Source organism: Hypanus sabinus, chromosome 21, assembly GCF_030144855.1.
Source record: "Hypanus sabinus isolate sHypSab1 chromosome 21, sHypSab1.hap1, whole genome shotgun sequence".
Taxonomy (NCBI): Eukaryota; Metazoa; Chordata; class Chondrichthyes; order Myliobatiformes; family Dasyatidae; genus Hypanus; species Hypanus sabinus.
Genome location: NC_082726.1, coordinates 48,740,520 through 48,767,296, shown reverse-complemented (window position 1 = coordinate 48,767,296; position 26,777 = coordinate 48,740,520). Strand labels below are relative to the sequence as shown.

At 42.2% G+C, this 26,777-nt stretch overlaps 1 protein-coding gene across 1 annotated transcript in view; it reads right to left on the bottom strand.

The window, feature by feature from the left end:
- The window catches only part of cdh23 (cadherin-related 23), a 1,109,092-nt gene that overhangs the window by 50,793 nt on the left and 1,031,522 nt on the right, over positions 1–26,777 (bottom strand). The window contains exons 49-56 of the mRNA XM_059946450.1: positions 25,800–26,024; positions 21,929–22,098; positions 19,905–20,042; positions 16,558–16,677; positions 10,816–11,005; positions 8,570–8,781; positions 6,297–6,488; positions 707–820 (exon numbers count right to left, since the gene is read on the bottom strand). Coding sequence (XP_059802433.1) covers positions 707–820; positions 6,297–6,488; positions 8,570–8,781; positions 10,816–11,005; positions 16,558–16,677; positions 19,905–20,042; positions 21,929–22,098; positions 25,800–26,024 — 1,361 coding nt within the window. The remainder of the gene's footprint in view (positions 1–706; positions 821–6,296; positions 6,489–8,569; positions 8,782–10,815; positions 11,006–16,557; positions 16,678–19,904; positions 20,043–21,928; positions 22,099–25,799; positions 26,025–26,777) is intronic.

Genomic DNA, 26,777 nt, shown 5'->3' with positions numbered 1-26,777 from the left:
ATGCAAAGGACAGAAGAGTATCAAAGTTTAAAGTAAATTTATTATCAAAGTACATACAGTATATGTCACCATATACTGAGATTCATTTTCTTGCGGGCATTCATGTAAGTACAAACACAAAGACTGACAAACAACCAATGTGCAAAAGAAGATAGACTGTGCAAATACAACAATAATATTAATAATAAGAAAATGGGTAATATTTCCAACTTGAGTTGTGGAGTCCTTGAAAGTGAATCCATAGGTTGGGGAATCAGGTCAGCGTTGAGGTGAGTGAAGTTATCCATGCTGGTTCAGGAGCCTGATGTGGACCTTGTGTAGGCAGATGGGATTATTTAAATTAAGTAGTTAATTACTGGTTTAATTAATTTGGCATAAAATTGTGGGCTGAAGTGCCAGTTCCTGTACTGTACTGTTCTACGTTCTAAGATAAAAAGATTTTTTCTCTCTCTCTCTCTCTCTCTCTCTCTCTCATCCAGCTGTTGTCCTTAGGAACACAGTGGTTGAATGGATACTAGAAGGAGTAACTTATATGCAGGACTAGAGAGACAGTGTTGGGTAAACTTGGCTAACTTCCTGTCCTGGCATAAGCTCAATAGCTGCCTTCTTCACTGTAAGGATTCCTTACACAAGTCCCTGTGTTAACAGAGCCCAACTGCTCGTCTATTCCTGACCGGATTCAGTGTGTTTACTGAACTGTCCTTACAGGCGGCTTGAGGAAGAGTGGCTCATTGTCGTCAATATCATCCAGGGCCACTTGCAGAAGCTGTGTGGTCTCGTAGGGAACAGGTTGCCCTAGGTCATAAGCCAAGAGAATGAGCTAAAGAGAAAACAAAAATAATCAATGAAGAGACTCATTACCTGGCATCATTCCATAAATCCACTACAGATACCCTTTTTTCTGTCCAGACTAGAGACAATGTAAATACCCCATTCAATTACCTCCAGATTTTATGCATCTTTATGTATTGGTTGACTGCATTTTGGTGGAGAAATAACCCTGTATTGATTGGGAGTGTTACATAGAAAACCGACAGCACAATACAGGCCCTTCGGCCCACAAAGCTGTGCTCAACATATCCTTACCTTAGAAATTACCTAGGGTTACCCATAGCCCTCCATTTTTCTAAGCTCCATGTACCTGTTCAGGAGTCTCTTAAAAGACCCTATCTTATCCACCTCTACCATCATCGCCAGCAGCCCATTCCACGCATTCACCACTCCCTGTGTAAAAAACTTACCCCTGACATCTCCTCTGTACCTACTTCCAAGCACCTTAAAACTATGCCCTCTAGTGCTAGCAATTTCAGCCCTGGGAAAAAGCCTCTATCAGGTCACCTTTCATCCTCATTCACTCTAAGGAGAAAAGGGCGAGTTCACTCAACCTATTCTCATAAGGCATGCTCCCCAATCCAGGCAACATCCTTGTAAGTCTCCTCTGCACCCTTTCTATGGCTTCCACATCCTTCCTGCAGTGAGGCGACCAGAATTAAGCACACTACTCCAAGTGGGGTCTGACCAGGGTCCTATATAGCTGCAACATTACCTCTTGGCTCTTAAATTCAATTCCACGATTGATGAAGGTCAATGTACCGTATGCCTTCTTAACCACAGAATCAACCTGTGCAGCTGCTTTGAGCATCCTATGGAATCAGACCCCAAGATCCCTCTGATTCTCCACACTACCAGGAGTCTTACCATTAATACTATATTCTGCCATCATATTTTACCTGCCAAAATGAACCACCTAACACTTATCTGTGTTGAACTCCATCTGCCACTTCTCAGCCCAGTTTTGCATCCTATCACTGTCCCGCTGTAACCTCTGACAGCCCTCCACAATATCCACAACACCCCCAACCTTTGTGTCATCAGCAAATTTACTAACCCATCCCTCCACTTCCTCATTTAGGTCATTTATAAAAATCACAAGGAGTAGGGGTCCCAGAACTGATCCCTAAGGCACACCACTGGTCACCGGCCTCCATGCAGAATATGACCCGTCTACAACCACTCCTTGCCTTCTGTGGTCAAGCCAGTTCTGGATCCACAAAGCAATGTCCCCTTGGATCCCATGCCTCTTTACCTTCTCAATAAGCCTTGCAAAGGGTACCTTAGAGCATTTTTTGGGGGTTACCACATATAGCAGATAACTTTAGCAACTGACTTCAGCCACCGGTCTTCAGATGTGAGTATGACCTTAGAACCATAAATTATAGAAGTAGGCCATTTGGCCCATTGAGTCTGCTCTGCCATTTATTCATGGATTTATCCAATTCTTCCAGTTATCTCCACTCCCCTGCCTTCTCCCCATATCCTTTGATGCCCTGGCTAATCAAGAACCTATTTATCTCTGCCTTAAATATACCCAATGACTTGGCTTTCACAGCCACTCGTGGCAACAAATTCCACAGATTTACCACTCTTTGACTAAAGTAATTTCTCCGTATCTCAGTTCTAAATGGACCTCCTTTAATCCTGAAGTTGTGCCCGCTTGTCCTAGAATCCCCTACCATGGGAAATAACTTTATCATACCTAATCTGTTCAGGCCTTTTAACATTCAGAATGTTTCTGAGAACCCCCCTCGTTCTCCTGAACTCCAGGGAATACAGCCCAAAAGCTGCCAGACGTTCCTCATATGGTAACAGTTCATACAGTATGAACTGTAGATTAATTCTAAAGTGCAGCTCTGAACAATGGGTTCCATAGACTACGAACCTCAGTTAAATGCAAGACACCACTGTTAATTGGAAGACCAGACAATGCCGATTAAGTTTGTTATTGTGCGTCTGTCGTGTGGGTGCGAAGAGGGAGGGGTGAGAGTGGTATATTGTAAATACAGAATAATTCTTTGATCTTTAGCATATAAAATGCGACGTAGTGTTGGGTCAGGCAGACCTTTTGCTCTAAAGGGTTCTCAGTATGATGCCTGCTCTATCTCATTTTGTCTAATAAAGAGACCACCTCATGTCTGCCATTCCTCCTCCCCAGTGACTTTGTTCACCTGTCACCAAGGAGCCTTTTGTGCTGTTCGTAGATTTTAGAATCTCTATTAAGCCTGAGCAAATTTACAGGCTGGGAGTACAACCTGACTGGAAAGGCAAGGCCTACATCAATTGGAGGTCTGGTGTTATCTACTTGGAAAAGAATCGGCAGTTTTATGTCACTGAGGGTAGGGTTGGTTACATCTTCAGATGGCATCCATCATTAAGGACTCCCATCACCCAGGTCATGCTGTGTTCTCATCTGGAAGGAGGCACAGAAGACTGAAGGCACACACACAACAATTCAGGAACAGCTTTTCCCCCTCTACCATCTGATTATTGAATGGACATTGAACCCATGAACGCTACCTTACCACTTTTTTATTTCTATTTTTGCACTAGTTATTCATTGAACTATTTAATATGTTGATACTTACTGTAATTCACGTTTTGTTTTCTATCATCATGCACTGCATTGTACTGCCGCCGCAAAGACAACAAATTTCACAACACATGCCGATGATATTAAACCTGATTCTGACTCACTAAATAGGCTGTAATCACCTTACAAAGTTCCAGGATATGGTGATCATTCCATTTTACACCAGGATTACAATGGGTGCTAGTTACATAACAAAATGTGAAAAGCTGTAGGGCAAGGGAGAACATTTAAGAAAATTTACCACATGTGCTTTGGAAGTTGGATTAGCATTCGAGCTGCATATCGTAAATTCCAGTGTATAAGCTGAGAATATGGCCCTAAATTTGAGGTCCTAAATTTAGGGGGTTGGCTTATACAGAGGGTGCCAACTTTGGAAAAACGAATACATGGAAGACAGGTTGTATTTATTGGCTGTTTTTGAGTCAAATTGGTTGCACTGTTGACACATGAATTCTTTGGTTTGTTTAAACTCACATCTAGTGGCTGGAGCACGGACATCAAACCACCGGGGATGACTGCAATGTCCGTATTTTCAGCTTTCAATGCTGCTTTTGTCTCACCTGACAAGCGTGCTTTGAACACGTCCCAGACAAGTAGTGACTTTTCCTTCCTGACACATTCGGGACGTCGATGCCACACCTCTTTAACCTACTTCAAGCAACCTGCTTCATCCATCAAGCAGCATTCTTGAACGTAAACAACACCTTACGGGAATTTTCTGAGCAATCTTTGTTTTTTGTCTCAACACAAGATCAGATCTATTCATAAATTGGGTGCACCTCACTGAACTCACGATGTTTTTCGTTCCATTTCAACGCTTGAACTAGAATAATTTCTCTGGTAACAATGTATCCAGATGATCGCTGGTGATTCACCCACTCTAAAACTTTTTCTTCCAGTTCTGGCCACTGGCATGTTTTCCCGTGGTTTGCACATTTCGTCTTTGGCATTTTCCTCAGTGTGTCCTCTGCCTTTCTCCACTCTCTCACACTCTCTTATTTACACTAAACTTCTTAGCAGCTGCAGAATTATTTGTTCCTTTAGCAAAATCACCAACCTTCAGCTTGAAGCCAGCATCATACTGCATTTGTTTTAATCTTTTGTACATGGTGGTTGCAAACTCAATACTGAATATATGCACTGATCCCGCCACCCCCCTGTTTTCTGATGACTCTGCCATAGTTGGATGCATCAGCAAGGGAGATGAGGCAGAGTACAGGGCTACGGTGGGAAACTTTGTCACATGGTGTGAGCAGAATCATCTGCAGCTTAATGTGAAAAAGACTAAGGAGCTTGTGGTGGACCTGAGGAGGGCTAAGGCACCGGTCACCCCTGTTTCCATCCAAGGGGTCAGTGTGGACATAGTGGAGGATGACAAATACTTGGGGATACGAATTGACAATAAACTGGACCGGTCAAAGAACACTGAGGCTGTTGACAAGAAGGGTCAGAGCCGTCTCTACTTCCTGAGGAGACTGAGGTCCTTTAACATCTGCTGGACGACGCTGAGCATGTTCTATGAGTCTGTGGTGGCCAGTGCTATCATGTTTGCTGTTGTGTGCTGGGGCAGCAGGCTGAGGGTAGCAGACACTAACAGAATCAACAAACTCATTCGTAAGGCCAGTGATGTTGTGGGGGTGGAACTGGATTCTCTTACGGTGGTGTCTGAAAAGATGATGCTGTCCAATTTGCATGCCATCTTGGACAATGTCTCCCATCCACTCCATAATGTACTGGTTAGGCACAGGAGTACATTCAGCCAGAGACTCATTCCACTGAGATGTAACACTGAGCGTCATAGGAAGTCATTCCTGCCTATGGCCATCAAACTTTACAACTCCTCCCTCAGTGTCAGACACTCTGAGCCAATAGGCTGGTCCTGGACTTATTTCCACTTGGCATGATTAACTTAATATTATTTTATTATTTCTGGTTTTATATTGCTATATTTCTTCACTATTCTTGGTTAGTGCGGCTGTAACGAAACCTATTTTCCCTCGGGATCAATAAAGTATGTCTGTCTGTCTGTTGTTTTAACGACATTGTGATGGGCGCTAAATGGTTTCATGGGGGTTACATTTCAGAGGATTCTTTTCCATTGGAAACCTAATCCAAAATTGCTCTCCCTGATGTATTTATTAAGAATTCGCCTATAACGCTCTACAATGTGCAGGCCTGTTTTCTTATCAGGTACTGGTTCACAAAATTTCCAGGGTCTGGATCTGGCAAAGCTGAGTACCGGCACGTGAGATCTTGTGATCTTTTCTGATTAAATCAAGAACCTCTACAAAAAGGGGTCAGCTTATACAAAGATAACATGAAAAAGTCACTTTTTTAACCTTGAAAATAGTGGTCGGCATATACTCTGGGCCGGCTTATACTTGGGAATATACGGTAGTTGTTTTTTATATCAGCTCATGTCCAAACCATTTTGCATAGTTACATAGTGCCTTGTAGCACTGCAGGGCAAGTAAAATCACTATTGTACTTCACGACTGATCACTTGAAAGCCGCACATTGAAAACTTGGAAGAACGCCGATCTTTTGTCAGCTCACAGCTTCTCAATGAACTTACAGTTCAGAAGCTGGTCATTCTGCCCAAGTGCTTGTTACTATATTTATTGATTGTTTTTTCACACAAGCAAGGAGTTTCACTGCATCCTGGTGTATATGACAATAGATGAATCTGAATTTGAATCTGTATTTATACTCCGCACATGCTTCCTGCCATCCCACCCCTCTACCAAACCTGAAGAAACAACCAGGCATTGGTCGCCTGTAGTTAGATTTCAGATGACATTATAAGATGATTGTCTCCCACCGCACTGCTGAGATGTCAGTAGTAGGATAGACTCCATTTCTTACTCACATTATAGACAGCCTGCTTCTCCCTGTCCAACCTGGTTGTGGTATTGATGATCCCACTGATGGGGTCGATGCTGAAGTATTCCCAGTCTTTGTTGACTGCGGTCTTAAGGAAGCCATACCGGACGGCTCCATTCACACCCTCGTCGTTGTCCGTGGCCAGCACTTCATACACATTGAAGCCGGGGTCCCTCTCCTGAGAACGAGCACAAAATATGCTTCAGGCATTTTGCTCTAGAGCCAAGTCCACTTCCTTTACTGAAGCATTCACGTCAATACACTCAAAAGGATCTGAATGATATTCTTAGGGCAAAAGATCCAACTGAGTAATAGGAGAGGGAGTGTTACTGTATGAATGTTTTTCATGTGACATCAGAGCAGAAAATATCACTAGACCAAACACGAGGAAATCTGCAGATGCTGGAAATTCAAACAACACACACAAAATGCTGGTGGAACACAGCAGGCCAGGCAGCAACTATAGGGAGAAGCGCTGTCGACGTTTCGGGCCGAGACCCTTCATCAGTTGTGTCCTGACGAAGGGTCTCGGCCCAAAACATCGACAGTGCTTCTCCCTATAGATGCTGCCTGGCCTGCTGTGTTCCACCAGCATTTTGTGTGTGTTGCTAGAAAATATCACTGACACTTTCCAACTGTCTAAGTAAGGAGGTAGGACCCTGAGAAGATTATTTATCCACTTTAGCCTATTCATGCCACTCTGAGGGAGTAACCCAACTCCTTTGGCACACCTTCATCTCTGTTTAATGAAAATTCAGCAATCTCAGATTCATAATGAACATGGTCTTGCGTCAATTACAGATGCGTCTTATGTTAGGGGTGGCTGGATAGTAGATGCATTCCTGGTGAAGTCCAAATTGTGAACTTTCTGTAACATGGATCTACATCCTCTGCAGCTTTGTCAAGGAATGCAAGTTGGGAAAAATAATTCTATTTACTTACTTTATTTCCTATACAAATTCAATGAAAGCAGATTTTATTCTGTACTTCACTTTTCTTAGATAGCGATCTGTGACATCTATAAAATCCATTATCCATAACCCAAACGGTTGTAGCAGGAGATCACCTGGACTATTTGTGGTGGAGATTTTGACCACACTGGAATGTGTTATGTTTGACTCTGGTCCCTAGACTGAGACTCTTCAACCATCAGAAACAGTTTCTCTCCAGCTACCTTATTAGCTTGTCTTAATATCTTGAACATTTCAAAAAAAGATCACCTTGAGCCTTGTAAATTCCTGGACCTTACAAGCCTGGTTAGTGTACCTTTGGATATCCTCTTTGGAGGCAGGCATGCAATTTCAGCAGAGGCAATATACAAAAATCCCACTGCCAAAAACTGGACAGAATGGAATTGTTGGAATGAAGATTTCACTTCTCTTTATAAGTCCTCTCCAGCTTTGGAACACCAACTTAAGTGCAGTCACAACATACAGTTGAAACTTTAAGAGATGGGGTGATGCATCTGCTAGCTGCTGTGGGGCTTCTGCGGGGGGTGGGGGGACTCAGTATGTGTCCACATTTTCGACTTGTGAACAGATCAGGAAATGAACTGATCAGAGGAACTGAATCCTGTTGAAGAACGGTGAATCACGTTGCCTTTTTCCTCTCAGGTTAGATGAGAATAAAACTAGAGGTCATAGGTTGGTGATGAAAAATGAAATATTTATTGGTAATCTGAGCTGGAAATTTTCACTGTCTGAGTGTGGAATATAACATGTAAGAGAAGTTTGGATAGGTACATGGATGAGAGAGCTATGCGGGGCTATGGTCCCAGTGCAGGTAGATGGAAATAGGCAGAAGATCAAGCTGCAAACACGACAAAATCTGCAGATGCTGGAAATTCAAACAACAACACACACAAAATGCTGGTGGAACACAGCAGGCCAGGCAGCATCTATAGGGAGAAGCGCTGTCGACGTTTCAGGCCGAGACCCTGACGACAGTGCTTCTCCCTATAGATGCTGCCTGGCCTGCTGTGTTCCACCAGCATTTTGTGTGAGAAGATCAAGCTGGCATGGACTGTAAGTCTTGTTTTTGTGCTGTTATGTTCCAGGACTCTTACTCCTGTACATCTCCCATTACACTATTAGAGCTGAAATAAAACATATTATTTCTAAAGATGCAGTTAGAAAGGTTGAACAAGTGGATGAAAAAGAAATCAAATCTTGCTGTGATGTACCCTGAGAATTAGGGTGTGCAGATTTCTGAATGAGTCTCATTGCCAGTTGAAAAAGAGCTCCCTTTTTCTTTTATTACCTCCATGATGTGTAGAATTGTCCCATTGGGGGGCCTGACAAACACAGGGCGATTGTCGTTAACATCAATCACTTCGACCTTGAGCTGAGTTGTCCCCCAGAGTGGTGGCCTGCCTTTATCAGTGGCAACAATGGTCAAATTAAACCTTTCGTAGGATTCCAGACGCCGTGTGGTGGTGATCACTGCTGTGTTCTCATCAATCCTAAAGGCCTCTGTAATGAGAGAGAGGCACACAAAACAGATGACCAACACTTACATCATGTGAAGTATGATAGAGCAATGATTATTTGATTTGTGCCTGGAAACCAAGTCCATAAACACTAAGCCTTGAGTTTGAATATTGTTTAGGCAACTGGAAATTTAAATGTGAATAAAATAAACATAAAATTAAAACCAGCATTATTTTGTTGTAAGAATCCATGTATCTCACTAGTGTCTTCTTGGGAGAAGACCTGCCATCTTTAGCTGCTCTAGCTTGGCTGTAGCTTCACCCCTCCCATTGTGGGTGACTCTTAACTACCTCCTCAGTCAACAATGAACGGACAATAATTGGTGGCATTTTCAATAACATCATGTCCCCAACATAAGTAAATTCACAAAGGAAAAGAAAACACCCATTTGGAAGGCCTGATCAGGTGCCATGGTAGTGGGAGGGAGGAACAGGGGGAGAGAGAACAGGGAGAGAGGTGGGGAGAGTGAGGGGGAGGGAGTGGGAGGGAGAGGGAGGGAGAGGGAAAGAGAGGGAAAATGGGGAGGAGAGGGAGAGGGACAGTGAACAAGAATAAGGAGGATAGATGGCAGGAGAGTGACGGGAGCAAGACATCTGCAGAGAAGAGAAGGAAGTATGCAAGGCAAGCATCCACTTATACCATGAACCAACAAAGGTTAAGAAAGAGAGAGGAATTACTGGCAACACCAACTTCTAGCCTTCAGCTGTAATTAATGGCCAAGCCCTTTCATAAACAATCTTTGTATCTAATGATTGTGTTAAAATGTTGTAACTTTCCTTGGGGTTTGTAACTTGTAGTGGGAGCTGAGGTCTAGTGATGGGTTTGCAAAACTGTGGATGGGACTTGTTGCTTGGGAGTGGGGAAGACTGGATGAAGTGGATCAGCCTATGATTGAATGGCAGAGCAGACTTAATGGGCCGAATGGCATATTTCTGCTCCTATATTTCATGGTCAAACAACAGAAGGTGGCTTTGGCTGATCATTGTATGATACAGGTGTAGTGTAACCTATGAGGATAAAAGGGATGACATGTACTTTTTTTATTCACTCTGCTGCCCAGCCAACTGCTACTGTTTTGGTGGGTTGGTTACCTCTCTTTATCTGCTGTTGATGTCCCTGCCCACAACTCTCCATGCCTGTCTCTTCCCTCTCGCTTTCTGCCAACTTACTGCAAGACCTGATGCTATCAATAGTTGTCTAACAGGGGAGAAAAGTCTTTGGCGGTAGTGAATGGAAGTATCAAGTCAACTTGAGCTTATTGTCATGAGCACAAGTACAGGTAAAATGAAAAACCTGCTTGCAGCAGCATCAGAGGCATGGAGGTACAAATAACACACAGTTTATATTTTATGCAAGACAGTGACGAGATAGAGAGAAAAACAAGTGTGCAAAAGACCTCAATGCTAAAAAAAATGACAAGTACAATCAGAGGCGAGTCTACAGTGGCGCAAGAGGTCTGCAGTGTTTGATTGCTGATGTACGGTTAGGGTTAGATTGATCTATTCAAGAACCTGCGCAAATCCTGACAGGACAAAGGGAGCCCTTCCCACTGAAGTTAGCCTATTCCTCTATCTTTTCCACTCATTCATTTAGCTTGGAAATTCCTGGGTATTCCTCAGATTGGCTCTGGGATTGGATTGGGAACAGTTTATTTCAACCACTTCTATCATTTAGAAAGTTGAGAGCTACAGACCCTTGGGAACACCACCTAAAAGTTCCCCCCTATCACACATCATTCTGATTTCAAATATATCAGCTGTTCTTTCAATTATATAATGTCAAAATCTTGGAACTTCTATCAGACAGAAGAAGTTGATTCACTGCTAGCTTTTCAAGAGCAGTTAAGAATAGACATTGAACACCAAGCTTGCCAGCCTATCACCTAAAGTATTAAAAACTATTCGAAATTTAATCTGCAAAATTGTCCATGCACAAAGTAAGAGTTTCTAATATAAGAGGATAATTATGGTATGCAAGTTAAATGCACAATGTTTTCTGAAAGAGAATGAAAGGTACCGTTGAAGCTACCTGCTCCTGGTCCCTGAATACTGTATTGTAACTCCGCATTTTCTCCCTCATCCAGATCCGAAGCAGTCACAGTGACTACAGAGGCCCCTCCTGGCTCATTCTCATACACACTGGTGCTAAACACATTCTTTGAGAACTTGGGGCGATAGTCATTGACGTCCAACACAGTTACCAGCACCTGTAGCAATAGACAATGCTTTTGTTAACCCACGTGTCTCAAGTAACAGTTAGACCATCAGCTACAAGTAGTTTGAAGGTAGTTTTGGGAGGGCAATTTAAGTCCAGAGCTGGGATCCCATGAGGATAGGAGATCAAATGGTCAGCTACTCTCCAAGCTCAGTAATGACTGGGGTACTCAGAGACTCCAGTGGAACTTTGGTGCAAAAGCCAAATGATGGAGCTGCTTCGATATGAGGAATGAGTCACAGATTGTCCAATCCATGAAACGTGACATTAATAGTGTTCAGTGGAGGGCTGGAGGGAGGGGTTGCAGAGCGCATAGGAGAGAGGAGGGAGGGGCAGGAGGAATGGAAGGGTGGGTTGGAGGCAGACAAAAGAGAACAGGAGGAAGCGGGACTGAGGGAAAGATATAGAGGAGAGAGAAAGGAGAAGTTAAAGTCAGCATTAGGAATCCTCTGGATCAACAACTGACACACTTTAAGACCAAAGAGGGTTTGGTAAAATTCCCTCTGAGAACTTAGGCATGAACTGGCAAATACAAACAAGAAACAAAAGTCAAGGAAGAACAAACACAAAATGCTGGAGAAACTCAGGATGAAGGGTCTTAGCCTGAATCACCCACATTTTACTCCTCTCCATAGATGCTGCCTGATCTGCTGAGTTCCTTCAGCATTTAGTGTGTATTACTCTGGATTTCCAGCATCTGCAGAATCAAGGAAGAAGGTGTTATAACATTAACCCAGTGAGAGAGATTTAACTGAGTGATCTAGAGAACATAAGCTCTGCCACAAGTGATTGGTGTTCAAATGTTTGCCAAATGTTTGCCATATTTCAAAGTAACCACATCCTCTTTTGTTTCTCTGAAACTTTGATGCAATACCAGAAAAATAAAGAGAAAAGATGACCTGTGTCATGAAATTTACAGGAGCAACACACTGATTAAGAAGGAAATAGAGATGCACTCATCTGTAGTCTTCCTCCCACACCATTTCTTCCTGATACCTCCTCTCCTCTTTCTACCACCACCCCTCCCTCCCCATACTCCATCTCTCAGTGTTATTGCCTCCCCCTCCATTTACCATGGCTGTCCAACTCATCCACCTCCTCATCCCCTCCCTCCTCATTCCCACTGAATGAAAAATACAGCTTTTATTGGACTGAAACATCAAAGAACAGCTGTATCTGGTCTCCTTGGTGGATGCAAAAGTTTCTGTGATGCAATAGTGAAGGCTAGTATTTCACCCCAATGTCTTCTGGCTGTTATATACCCCATAAGTAACATTGCCACATTTTATGTTTGTTGGAATATTGGCTGCTACAGTTCTTTCACTCCACCTGTACTGTACAAATGCAGGACTGGCCTCATTACTATTAAGCTTTGCCAGCTCTGTCATGGGCACTAGCCTCTCCACCAGCGAGAACATCTTCATATGGTGATGCCTCAACAAAGGGGCATCCATGTTTTAGGATCCCCACCACCCAGGACATGCCCTCTTCTCGTGACTACCATCAGGGAGGAGGCACAGAAGCCTGAAGGACCATACTTAACATCTTAGGAACAGCTTCTTTCCCTCCGCCACCAGATTTCTGAATGGTCCTTGAAAATTACCTCATTACTTTGCCCTTTCTGCACTAATTATTTATTTAAAAAATCTTTCCTGTTTGTACCTTTTTACGTATTGCACTGTAACTGCTGCTGCAGAATAATGAATTTCACAACTTATGTCGGTGACAGTAGATCTAATTCTGATTCTGAAGTGCTTAATGACAGAAGGTGAGGAACGTAAAAATATATAGCAGGCAACATGTTGCTACATTAACAATATCAGAAGCCGGATTGGAACTATTCAGCCTCTCGAGCTGCTCCACCCATCAATTAGATCATGACTCTTTAGTGTTTCAAGTCAAGTCAAATCAAGTCGCTTTTATTGTCATTTCAACCATAACTGCCGGTACAGTACACAGTAAAATCAAAACAACATCCCTCCAGGACCCTGGTGCTACATGAAACAACACACAACTACATTAGACTTCAGACCTACACGGGACTACATAAAGTGCACAAAACAGTGCAAGACAATAGGCACAGTAAAGGGCAAATTACAATATAATAATAAATGATATAAATGTAAACAATGTTTTAGAATTTAGGAATTGAGAAAGAAATGAGCAAAAATTCCAAGGCAGTGGAGTGGTGTTCAGGTGTGTGTGTATGTGTATGTGTATGTATAAAAGTTGGTGTCAGACTAGACTCTGGGAATTGAGGAGTCTAATGGCTCGGGGGAAGAAACTTACATAGTCTGGTCACAGTAGGATTAGTTCCAATGGTCTGTTTTTACTCCTCAGTCTTTTCATACAATTTCGAAATTTGGCTTGAGCCCAAGAGCTTTCGCCTTTGAGGGGAAGGAAGAGTTAAAGTCACAGAGTCACACAGCACAGAAATAGGCCCGTCAGCCCAACTCATCCATGCCGACTAAAATGAGCTGGTCTCATCTGCGTGTATTTGGTGTGTATCTCCCTGAACCTTTTCTATCCAAAGTAATGCATTGTAACTGCCTCTGCTACTTCCTCTGGAATCTCGTTCCATAAACCCTCCATCCTCTGTGTAGAAAAAGTTGCCCTGAGATTCCCTTTAAGAATTTCCTTTCCTCTTAAACCTCTGCCCTCTATATTTAGACTCCTAAAACTTGGGAAAGGTTACAAAGAAGTAGCAAGAAAAGTGTTAATGTAGTGTTAGCAAAGAACTTACATACCCTGGTTTTGATCTAAAGCGGACCGACTAAGTCATGAGCATGAAAATGAGAGGGGTCAAATTTTCTGGATTCCTCAGACCAGCAAGCAGCCTCTCTTGGTGAGACTACAGATTCAGACTGGGAACTTAGAGCTTCTGATTGCCCTGCTTATTAATATGAAAATGAATTATTGAAAGCACTATGGGCACTGTTTACTGGACTAAAAGGCCTCCTGCTTGGCTCCAAATCAATATCCTCAAATTGGAGCCCAGATTTGCTTCGAGTAATTTAACCCAATGAAGAAGCTCGATAGTTGAACTCAATTTCCTGCTTGACAAGTTATCATCAGATCAATTCAGTGTTTTTTTTTAAAAATAGAAACTTTACAGATTTTTAAGTCTGCCTCTCTGAGAGTATCTAGACCTGTAACATCTGACCACATGGTTACCCAACTCAGTCGATGGAAGGTTGCTGATGAAATAATGCTCTAGAACAGGAAACAAGCTTTGAAGAAAATCTGAAATATGTTGAAAGAGCTGCAGAAAAGAACTACATCCCACATCCTGTCCTCTTCAATTTATTTTGAAACATACTTAAATATTATCTGAATTTTTATGCAGAAGCATTTGGCCCACTAGCAATGCCATGCAGTGGGAAACATTTCCAGTTGGGCTTCTCCAGAATGCAAAAAAATGTAGGGATTAGCTTTATTTGCCACAAGTGCATCAAAATATCAAGTGTCATTTTGTGTAAATGACCAACACAGTCCGAGGATGAGCTGGGGGGGGGGGGGGGGGGTGTTGCAACCCTCACTTCCAGCACTGACATAACATGCCCACAACTTGTTGACCCTAACCCTGACACCTTTGAAATGTGGAAGGAAACCAAAGCACCTGGAGGAAATCCACCCGGTTACAGACAGAATGTACAAACTCCTGCAGTTTTCAGATTTCTACACACCTCTTCAGACCACTCACACATCTTCAATTTGCAACACCAGCCTCACTGTAGCCGGGTCTACCAGCTCTCCAAGTCCAAAACTTCTCTACCTCTCCTTCCTTAAAGCACATCTATTTTGTCCAAAGGTCTTCTCGTCTGGCTGAGAGTCAAAATGTACTTGATACTGCTTCTGCTTAGTGCATTGGAGCGTTTTACTGCATTACTAGTGCCTGACCAATGGAGGTAGTTGTTGTAAAATGGAAATGGTTGAATGTTCTGAACATCACTGTAATTAGTAAATGGGTTTATTATTGTCAAATGTATAAAGGTGCAGTGAAAATCATTGTTTTAAATGCCATCCTTAAAGATCATTTCAAAATATCAGTAGTAACATCAAGGCAGTCCAACGGAAAAGCAGTAACAGACTACAGAATATGGTGTTATAGAGAACGTCCAGTGCATGCAGTCAATAAGGTGCAAGGCCATGACAAGCAAATTGTGAGGTCAAGAGTCCATCTTATTGTACAAGATACACTCTTGGGATTGATTGACACTTATAATCTTTCACAAGTCAGATTTTTCTCTTGTCGTTATATGATCCAAATTAGAGGCTAAAGAGAAAAGTTGAAAGCACTGTGCACACTTCATAATTTCAAGAAACTTTCACAGGGTGCCGATGTTCTTTGCTGGCTGAGGTTTGCCTTAGTGAATCTTTTATGTTATTATGTGTGTACATAATAAAGAACTTCCATTCCCAGTGTGAAATGCGGGCCATTCCTCTGGATGTTGGTGAGTGGGTTGTGTGAGCTCTGGTCAAGCTAAAGCCAGGAGCTGATTGCATGTGATCATGTGGAGCTGAAGCCATTACTGTAAATAAATAGGTGCTATCGTTTTACCAACACTGTTTGCTCTTATTGAGAACAAACATAACAACTTACACTTCTATAGTGAAAGTCATACAGCACAGAATTGGGCTCTTTGGTTGACTATGGCTATGATGATCATCAATACTATTCTAATTACCAGAACTAGGTCCCATCAGACTGTGAATTCCAGATTCCAGGCACTGGGTGAAAATAAATCCTCCTCAGATCCCCAACAAACCTCTAACCCCAATACCCTAAACTTAGGCACTCTATCCTTAGACACTTCTTCCCTATCTGCAGATCCTCATAATTTTGTATTTCTCTATCAGTTTACCCTTCAGCTTTGCTGATCCAAAAATAAGAAATCCAGCTTATTCAGTCTCTTCTATAAATGATACGTTCTATTTCAGGCAACATAGAGCTGAATCTCATTAATATGATCTCCAGTGCAATCATGCCCTTACCCGTTCCCCTCTCTCTATGCTTCACACATCTGCTTATAGACAAAACATTGAAGTAAGTGGAAGGTTCTCGAGCTTTTGAAAGAACTGGAATAGCTGGTGTGCTGAGCTTTACTTATAACCACTTTGAAATACTGGGCAAATGGGTGACCTCACCAGAATCCCACTGTTTTTGTGTGAAGATGTTTTCTTAAAATCTCCTGGCAGCAAATCTGAGACCGGACTTTGCTCTGGATTCTTCCATCATGAGGAATAGAAGCTATCCAACAAAATTCATCATTAAAACCACGGTTAAACCATTTTACCTCCAGGGAAGAAAAAACCTCTAGTCTCTGAAATCCAGGCTTAATCTTTTCAGAATTATTCCAGTGATATGTGTTGCATCCTTCAGCGAGGCCAATATCTGAGGTGAGAATTTCTGAATATGTTCCCAGTGCAATAATTCCAGAGAATAGAGAGTCACAGAATTGATTTGCTTCCCTAATTAACTCCCGTAAAAATACCAGGAACTCAGAGCATTTGCAATCACATGTCAGTAGGTAAAAGACTTACCTGGACAGCATTCTCTCTGCGATTACTTGGATTGTCACCTGGGTTGTCCTTGGCAACGGCCGTCAATGTATAGTGGTCTTTTCTCTCCCGATCAAGTGCAGCCAGAATGTAAATATCACCCTTCATATAAAAAAAAACACATTTCATTACTGCAACAACTTCACTCAAACTCTTTTAATTTAACACTTCAAACACATGCTAGAATTCAGGCAGCATTTAATGCTTATTGAATATTATCACTTATCCTTAATTGCCTGAATAAGGTCAATTCACAGAACTTGTCTCCATAACATAAATTCAGATGCAAGAACATAAGCATAAGAAGACAAGATATAGAGGCAGGAGCAGGCAAGCAGCCCCCATGCTCAATCCACTATTCATCTGGATCTTGGCTGTTCCACCTCAACGCTATCAGCTTGTATCTCTTGGAATCTATTGACCTCTTTTTGGAATAAAGTCAACAATCAAATTTGCCTAGCCTCCTGGGTAGAGAATTCCAAACACCCACCACTGTCTGACAAAATTTGAAACTGCAACTAGTCTGATCAGTCCTATATGAATTTTGTAGAGTTCAACTAAATCTCCTCTCGCATTCTTCTAAACCACAGAGAATGTAAGCCTAGTATATTGAACCTTACTCATATAACAAAACCCACCATTTCAGGAACCACCTTATGTTCTTAAATCTGAATTTATGATATGAAGGCAAGTTCAAAATGCGCTGGGTTTTTGAATTTAAATCATTTAATCTTAATAATCTGCAATAACAATCCGCTGTTAGTAATGGCTACCACAAAACCACCAGTGTTGCAAAAAACCACCTGGTTCATCTCTGTTCTTCAAATAAGAAACCTGTGTGTTTTCCCTCTCCAGATCCACATGCAGCAAGTGAGGCAAACTACTACAGTCCTGTGAACTGACTTTATTCAGGCAATTAAGGACAAAAAATAATATTCTATAAGCATTAATTGCTGTCTGAATTTACTTATTTATTATTTGCATTAATTGTTTTCTTTTGTTCATTTGTTGTTTGTCAGTCTTTATTTATAGTTTATCATTAATTTCTATCGTATTTCTTTAATTTCCTGTAAACGCCTGCAAGTCAATGAATCTCAAGGTAGTATATGGTGACATACTGTATATGCATTTTGATATAAATTTATTTTAACTTTGGATAGCGATGTCCAATTGTATAGAACTTCTTTACAAATGTAATCAAAGCCTGATCTTCTGTATCCTCAACTCCATCCCCTCACAAATCTTCTTGATACTCTTTGTAGTCAAAACTCCACCTGACTTTGCATCATCAGCAAACTTGGAAATATGATAATACTTTCTTTTTGATAACTATTTCTCAATTCATATGAGTAAATCACTACCAATTCTGTGAGCCCTAACCTTATTGATGTGTGTGGGAACTCACATCCCCACATTGTTCTTCTTGTTTTTACTACATACAAGCTCAATGTGGCTTGTTGGTTGTTGTATTCCACTGTTACAGACGTCATACCCACAGGAGTTAGATTTTCTCCAGTATATGTTCTTCTGAAAGCCCAAATGAATCACATCCACTTATTCTTTTATCAACTCTACTAGTCATAGAATATAGAAATAGGAATGGAGTAGGTCATCTGTTGGGACTTACAATTTGAGTAATTAGCAGATCACTTAAGTGGGAGTTGGTGTGGCTTTGTATATCAATAAGTCCAGGTATAGTGCTTTGTAGAAGTGTTCAGCCCCCAACCCTTTGTTCACATAAATGAATATTACAACCTAGGATTTTGATCAAGTTAATTGAGATTTTTTTATTTGTTAGAAGTATTCATTCAGTACTTAGTTGAACAACCTCACGCAGCTATTACACCCAATGGTCTTTTTGGATGATGGAGCAAGATTTACCCATTCCTCCTTGCAAAATTGCTCAAGGTTAGTTGGGAATGGTGGTAGACAGCAATCTTGAGGACTTGTCAGAGATGTTTGATTGGGTTAAGATCTGGACTCTGACTGGCTTATGGCTTTCTGATCAATTAAGTTGATTTGTCTTAACTGTTTGAAGCCAGATTTACTTGATGCATGATCCCGAGGGAGAGGATCGGAGGGTGAGAGGGAGGGGGGGAGTGGAGGGGAAGGGAGAGAGGGGAAGGGGAGGATGAGGGGGGAGGGGAGGAAGAGGGAGGGGAGGAGGAGGGAAGGGGAGGGAGAGTGGGAGAGGGGTGGGGTTAGGGGAGGACAGGAAGGGAGGGGGAGGAGATGAGGGTGAGGGGAGGAGAGGGAGAGAGAGAGCGTTTGTGAGTGTGTGTATGTGATGAAAGCGAGGAATTCAGATCTGATAGCTTTTGGAGAGTGCACACACTCCTCTTTGATGGATCACGGTAAATATGTTCCTGGTCGTAACTACAGGTTGCTCATTTATTTTGGATAATGACTGAGGGGGGAGACCGGCTCTCATTTGCTCTTCCTTGCACATGCATTGGATGTAACAGCATTGCCAAAATGTACAGACCAGCACTTCCGGTCTGCAGGCACAAATGGGCTAATGGTGCCAGGAGTGTGGATACTAGACTATAGAGTCCAGGTTTCATCTGCTCACTGTTTATCAGCTCAATTGGAAGGTTTTGGGCACTGAGCACTTCCAGCACAATTATAACATGGAAACAGGCCATTTGGCCCAACTGGTCCATGTCAACCAAGATTCCCATTTAAGCTTGCCCAAAATGCCTCCATTGGGCCCATATTCCTCTAAAGTTCCCTTTCTTATTTATGCCATGGACCAATACCATTAAGCAAGGGATCCATGGACTACAAGTTGGGAACCCCTGCTGTAAACCTTCCCTATCCACGTACCTGTCCAAGTGCCTTTAAAAAGTACTCCATTCCATTAACTGCTAAACTTCAGGGTGAAAAAGTTACAGGTTCCTATTAAATATGTCCTGTTTCACCTTAAACCTATGTCCTCTGGTTTTTGGTTCTTCAGACTTGGGAGAAAGACTGGGTGCATTCACCCTATCAATGCCTTCATGATTTTATACACCACTGTGAGATCACCCCTCACCTTTCTATACTCCAAATGAATAAAGTCCTAGCAAGTTCAGCCTTTCTCTATAACTCAGTCCCTTGACAATACTGATCACAATTTCGGAAGAAAGAGCTGCTAAAGGAAATTGTTTAGCTTTACTGATACCGGGACAATCTCACCCTGACAGCACTGTAACCTCATGGACTGCACCGTGGTCCTGCCTCCTTCTCAAGGGCAAATGAGGGCTGGGCAAAGAAGTCTGACATGGTCTCTCATCCATATGGATATTTATCACAGACTCTAATTGTACCTTTTGTAAAAGGCAGCTTACCGTCTCAGGGTTGATTCCAAACCTGCCCTCACCATCTACCAGGCTGTATTCAATCTTTGAGAACCGGCCGTTATCTGCGTCCACAGCACGAACCTGGAGGATGACGGTGCCCAAGGAGACGTCCTCAAATACTGGCTTCTGTCTCAATACACAAAACAGGTGTTTAAAAGGGGCACACCAGACAAACAGAATCCTGGAGGAATTCAGCAGGTCAGGCAGCATCTATGAGGGAAATGAACAGTCAACGCTTTGTGCCGAAACCCTTTATCGGGAGTTATTCCGTGCTGAAATTTGACTGGATGGCAACAGATGACAGCCAGGTTGAAATGTATGTTCAAAGACCCGGAGTGGAATTCCTCTCTAACTTCCAGGAAAATCACTGTTGGACAATTTACCCTTCTTGTTTTACACCATCACTCAGGGCTAGGTTCATTCCCACTGGATGGACAGAGGGGAAGAAAAATCTCTGGTGGGCACAGCTAAGGGAGGGATGTCAGAGTGCTGGTGATCCACATCTGTTCAAAGAAAAAACAACTCTTGTCATGAGGCCACACAGCTCTGTGTCAGACCCTTCAAGGTTCTGGCAAGATGGGTGTCCAAAGACTGTCTCCATTGGCTGGAGAATTAGAAATGAGTTGTTTCCGCATACTAGTGTTGGTTTATTACTGTCAGGTGTACTGACATACAATGGCTTTGGTTTGCGCGCCATGCCATCCAGTCAAATCATGCAAAACCTAAGAGTACATTGAGGTAGCAAAAAGGAAACAGAATGAAGAGTGCTGTGAGCAAACACAAAGTGCTGGAGGAACTCGGCAATAGTGTTGTAGCTGCAGAGAAAAGTACAAGCAAACGAATAAAGTGCAAGGGCCACATTGAGGCAGAGTTTGAGATCTTCTTCATAGTATAAGAGTGCTGGATGAACTCAACAGCAGACATTTGGGCTGAGACAAACTCCTCAGGGGTCTTCACCCAAAATGTCGACTGTACGCTTCCCTCATAGATGCTGCTTGATTTGCTGAGCTCATCCGGCATTTTGTCCGTGTTGCATCGGCAGAATCTCCTGTGTTTATAGCGCATAAGAGACCCAGTTCAAGAGTCTGAAAGCAGTGGAATAGAAGCTGTCCTTGAGCCGGTGGTCTCTGCTCTCAGCCTTGTGCCAGTGGGAGGGAGGGACAGAAAGGTGAATGGGTGAGGAGGAGGGGTGGCTTCTTGATTATGTTAGCTGCTTTCCTGAGGCAGTGGGAAGTGTAGACCAAGTTATTTGAGGGGATAAGTGGTAGACTGGGCTGTGTTCACAACTCTCTGCATTCTGATACAACCTGAGATGAGATGAACTTTGTCTACTCAGAGGGCCATGAATCCCTGGGGTCCATTCTCTGAGACATGCATTTTTGGGCATGACAAGATATGGAGTATTGAGTTCCTTGGGCCCATGCAGGGTATCAGAGAGCATTGGGCTCTGAGGATTTTAGAGCATCTAAATTAGTTAATTGTTGTTTAATGGGAGTCATTAATCATTTAGAGCTCTTTATGTTTTTCTCTGGTGATTAGTTCTTTGTAGTGTGGTCTCCTGGTGATTTCTGTTTAAGCTTGTTAAGTTTATTTTGATAGACTTAGGTATTCCATGTTACTTTAATTACTTAAGCAGATGCCTGATTAGTGCTAATCACGGGGCCCGAGCAGTGAGAATGTTCCTTCATGCCACGTCACTTAGCTGAGCCACCGAAGCTCCTTTGGAATTATTATGAATAAACTCTCATTGACATCACTACACTGGAGTTTGTCCTTCCTCTGCAGCTCGGTTCTGATATTGCCAGTACACATTGCGACATACAGAGGGATGTGGGACTCGGAGGGAAGAAAGAGTTGCGGTAAGGGTTGAGTCATGACCTCACTTAATAGTGAAACACTCTAGGGTTGTGTGATCCACTCCTTCACCTGTGTCACCCTTAGCCTTTGGTAAATTAGTTTCTAGTTAATCCACAGCCTTTCATTGTTCATTATGAGGAGCATTTACAAGTTACCTGATAGGAAGCTTGCACAAAGACAGGGTTGTTATCATTGACGTCCTGGATCTGTAGGTAAACAGGAACCTCGACAGATCGAGCGGGTGATCCATGATCTATTGCGCGCACTGTGAAATTCAGCCACTCAACCTCTTCATAATCCACTGTTCTGCTGGCAATTATTTTTCCTGTGTGCAGACGTGAGTAGCAATGGGACAAAGTTGAAGTCAAAGTAAGTTTATTATCAAAGTATGAGTGGTGACGGATAAGTTCGTGGCCTAAGGTAGGAGTTAATTTTAGAAAACCTAGCACATTTATTTTTCAACATAGTCCCCTCCTACATTTACACACTTAGTCCAGCGGTCACGGAGCATATGGATCTTGGACCTCCAGAAAGTGTCCACAGATGGGTGATAACTAAATTCGTGGCCTAAGGTAGAAGAAGAGGAGTTACACAGCTCTCGTTACATGCACATGCAGGTCAACTGTCTGAGTGATTAAGCAGAAACTTTGAAGTTAATAACTCATCTCTTTCTACCTTAGGCCAGGAACTTACACCCCTAATGAATTATTAACTTCAAACTTTCTGCATAATCACTCAGAGTTGACCTGCATATGCATGTAACGAGAGCTGTATAACTCATCTCCTTAGACCACAAACTTATCAATCACCCCTGCTGTGGACCACTTCTGGAGGTTCAAGACGCCAAATTCTACAAAGAAGTGATCCGTATGTTCCGCGACTGCTGGACTAAGTGTGTAAATGTAGGAGGGGACTATGTTGAAAAATAAATGCGCTAAGTTTTCTAAATTTGACTCCTTCTGCCTTAGGCAACGAACTTATCAATCACCCCTTGTACATGTCACAATATACTATCTTGAGGTTTATTTTCTTGAAGGCATTTACAGGAAAATAAAGGATAACAATAAAATTTGTGAAAAATTATAAATAACAAAGACCAGTAACAACCAATGTGCAAAAGAAGACAAATTGTGTAAAAAATAATTGAGATCCCGAATTATAGAGTTCTTGAAATTGAGTCAGTACATTTTGGAATCAGTTCAGAGTTGCAGTGAGTGAAGTTATCCACAGGGGTTCAGGAGCCTGATGGTTGTAGCTAATAACTGTTCCTGAATCTGGTGGTGTGGTGTCCAAGTTTTCTAAGCCTCATGCCAGATGGTAGTAGTGAGAAGAGAGCATAGCCTAGTTGGAGCAAGTCCTTCATGATGGATGATGCTTTTTTTGTGGCAGCAATCACTGTAAATATGCTCAGTGGTGAGAAAATCTTCCTTGTGTTGGTCTACCACTTCCTGCAGACCTTTTCATTACTGGGCATTAGTGTTTCAATATCTGGGCTTGATAATCATTTATAACATTTCCTCTGTATCATTTCTTAATTAATGCCAAGGTACTCCATTCAGAATAAAACTGAAGTGAAAATGGTAATTATGAAGACAGGGTCCATTGACAGAAATACCTCAGATGCAGTGATGTTAAGAGGAGAATTATCAGAGATGTTTGAAATGATAAGAGGATTTGGTAAAGCAACTAGAGAGAAACTATCTCCCTTGGATTTTCAGAAGGCCTTTAGCAAGATGTTGCGCAGGAGGCTGCTTAACAAGTTAAGAACCCATGGTATTACAGGAAAGACACTAGCATAGATCGAGCATTGGCAAAGGAGGCAAAGAATGGGTATAAAGGGAACCTTTTCTGATGGGCTGTTGGTGACCAGTTCCACGGAGGTCTATGTTGGGACTGCTTCTTTTTACATTATATGCCAGTGACTTGGATGATTGAATTGATGGCTATGTTGCAAAATTTGCAGATGATACGAAGATTGGTGGAGGAACAGGTAGTTTTGGAGGAAGTAGAGAGGCTACTGAGGGACTTAGACAGACTAGGAGAATGGGCAAAAAGTGATGGGAAATACAGGATCAAACACTTTGGTAGAAGAAATAAAAGGATAGGCTATTTTCTAAATGGAGAGAAAATTCAAAAATCTGAGACACAAAGGGACATGGAGTCTTTTTGCGGATTCCGTAAAGGTTAATTTGCAAGATGAGTCCATGGTGAAGAAGGAAAATGCATTGCTAGCATTCATTTCAAGAGGACTAGAATATAAAAGCAAGGATGTAAAGGTAAGGCTTTATAAAGCACTGGTGAGGCCTTACTTGGAGTATTGTGAACAGTTTTGGGCCTCTTATCTCAGAAAGGATGCACTGACACTGGAGAGGGTTCAAAGGAGGTTCACGAAAATGACTCTGGAATTGAATGGCTTGACATATGAAGAGTGTTTGCTGGCTCTGGGTCTGTATTCACTAGAATTCCAAAGAATGAAGGGTGACCTAATTGAAATCTATTGAATGGTGAAAGGTCTTTATAGAGTGGATGTGGAGAGGATGTTTCCTATTGGTGGGAGAGTCTAAGACCAGAGGACACAGCCTCAAATAGAGAGGCGTCCTTTTAGAACGGAGATTAGGGGAATTTCTTTAGCCAGAGGTTGGTGAGTCTGTGTCATTTATTGCCACAGGCAACTGAGGAGGCCAAGTTTTTGTGTATATTTAAAACAGGGGTTGATAGATTCTTGGTTGGTCAGGGCATGAAGGTATACAGAGAGAAGGCAAGAAATTGGGGCTGAGAGGAATATTGCATCAGCCATGATGAAACGGTGGAGCAGACTCGATGGGCCAAATGGCCTAATCCTGCTCCTATACAGTCTTATGGACATAGGGTTCAGGTTAGAGACAAGCTACTCTACTCAGGTCCAAAAGCTGTTCTTTATACAAGGTGCAGAGGGAATCTGGAATACTCTTCCCTCAGAGAACCGTTGAAGCTAAGGGTCAAAGAAAATGTCAGCAGATTTTCAAATTGCCAAAATATGAAGAGAAGTGGAAGTATGATGGGTGGATAGAGTTAAGATACAGATCAGTCAAAATACTGTTGAGTGATAGCATAGACTCAAGCAACCAAAAGGCCTTTTCCTGTTCATGTTCATACTTAGAGTAACAAAGTAACCCATCAGTTGAATTGAATTTTAAAGATCTTGCTTGACCATTGTAAGGGTTAACAAATGAGGAGTGTTTGATGGCTCGGAACTTGTACTCACTGGAGATTAAAAGAATGAAGGTGGGTCTCATCGTAACCTACTGAATATTGAAAGGTCGAAATAGAGTGGACATGGAGATGATGTTTCCAGGAAGAACAGAGGGCACAACCTCAGAATACAATGATGACCCTTTAGAAAAGAAATGAGGAGGAATGTCTTTAGCCATCAGATGGTGAATCTGTGGAATTCATTGCCTCAGTTGGTGGTGGAGACCAAGTCATTTAAAGTGGAGGTTGTTAAGATTCTTAATTAGTAAGGGCATCAAAAGTTATGGAGAGAAAATTGAAGAACAAGGTAGAGAGGGAAAAAATTCAGCCATGGTCAAATGGCACAGCAGACTCAATGGGATGAAAGGCTTATTGCTGCTCCTGGGTTTTTATGGTTTTATGGACTGCTTGATATTTATAAGGAAAATTATCTTTTGCAATGCATCATGGAGACTGTTAAATACCTTTCAGAAAGCTTTTGCATCTGAATATCATCCTTGATACTGGCTGCAATTTTACAAATGTATTGCACTCCTTCCTCACAACTTCTCTCTTCACACTCACCCCTTCTTCTGTTTCCTTTCCTCCCTCTTACCCTTATTCTCTCTCCCTTTTCTCAGTATGTTCTGATTGAATCCTTTACCAAGTTTGTTTGATCCTTATTCCATGACCACAATGATCACCACCAATAAAACCAGTCTGCTTCATAGATTTGCTTCTCACTTTCTTTTGCAAGTGAAATATCTTTGAAACACTTTTTCACCAAAGAGTTCAACCCTTCACGGCAATACTCACCTGCTGCAGGGTCTTCCAGCCTGATGTAATCCCCAGGAGGGAGATTCAGGAGCTCGTATCGGATCTGTCCATTGGGGCCTTTATCAGGATCCACGGCCGAAACAGAGAGAAGCGTTGTTCCAGGTGTTGCTCCCTCCAGAATCCTCTCAGTGAAAATACTGACCCCAAACGGTCTAAATCGCGGAGGGTTATCATTGACATCCAAAACATTCACCGTCAGCTTTGCTGAAACAAGTCAGAGATATATCTAATTCTACCTCCATCTCAATGCAGAGTATTAAACAATCATTGCTGAAGCCTGAAATATGAGATCAAATGCTGAAGATCATTGACTTTTCAAAGTGGAATTTGTAATTCTGATTTGGGATCCAAAGGACTTGGGGATGGTACAGAACGTGGGGTTAAGGTCCAGCATCTGCCACAACCTTATTGAATGGAAGAACAATATGAATGGCTTTTACAATTTAACTTCACATTAGTCCCTCTGATCTCACTGTAGCCACTTCTTCTCACTCCCTTTCACCAAGTGTTAGCCAATGGGTAGCTTAGCGTCATAAGCACAGGTTGGAAGCAGACACTTTGGCCCACCAGGTCCATGCTGACTATCAACCACCTAATTACACAAATCTGACATTAATCCCTTTTTTTAACTCACCCACTTGCACATCACCTCCCTCCAGATTCTACCACTCACCTACATCTGGGCAATTTACACCAACTAATTAACCTACCACCCTGCACAAGGTACAGCATTACCCTTGGGTTTGCTGCCGCACCCTTTCACTACTTACAAAAACTACACTGTCAGTAGAAAAGGTCAGTGTAGAACAAAGAAGCAGGCAAAAACAATCATTGTAGAAATTACCCTCCCTGCAATCTGCCTTTTCCAAAAGCTCCCTTCCGGAAAGTGCAATAGAACTATTAAAACAAAACACTTCAAGACATCTTAAAAGTTTCTTTTCCCAGGAAGTTAAACTG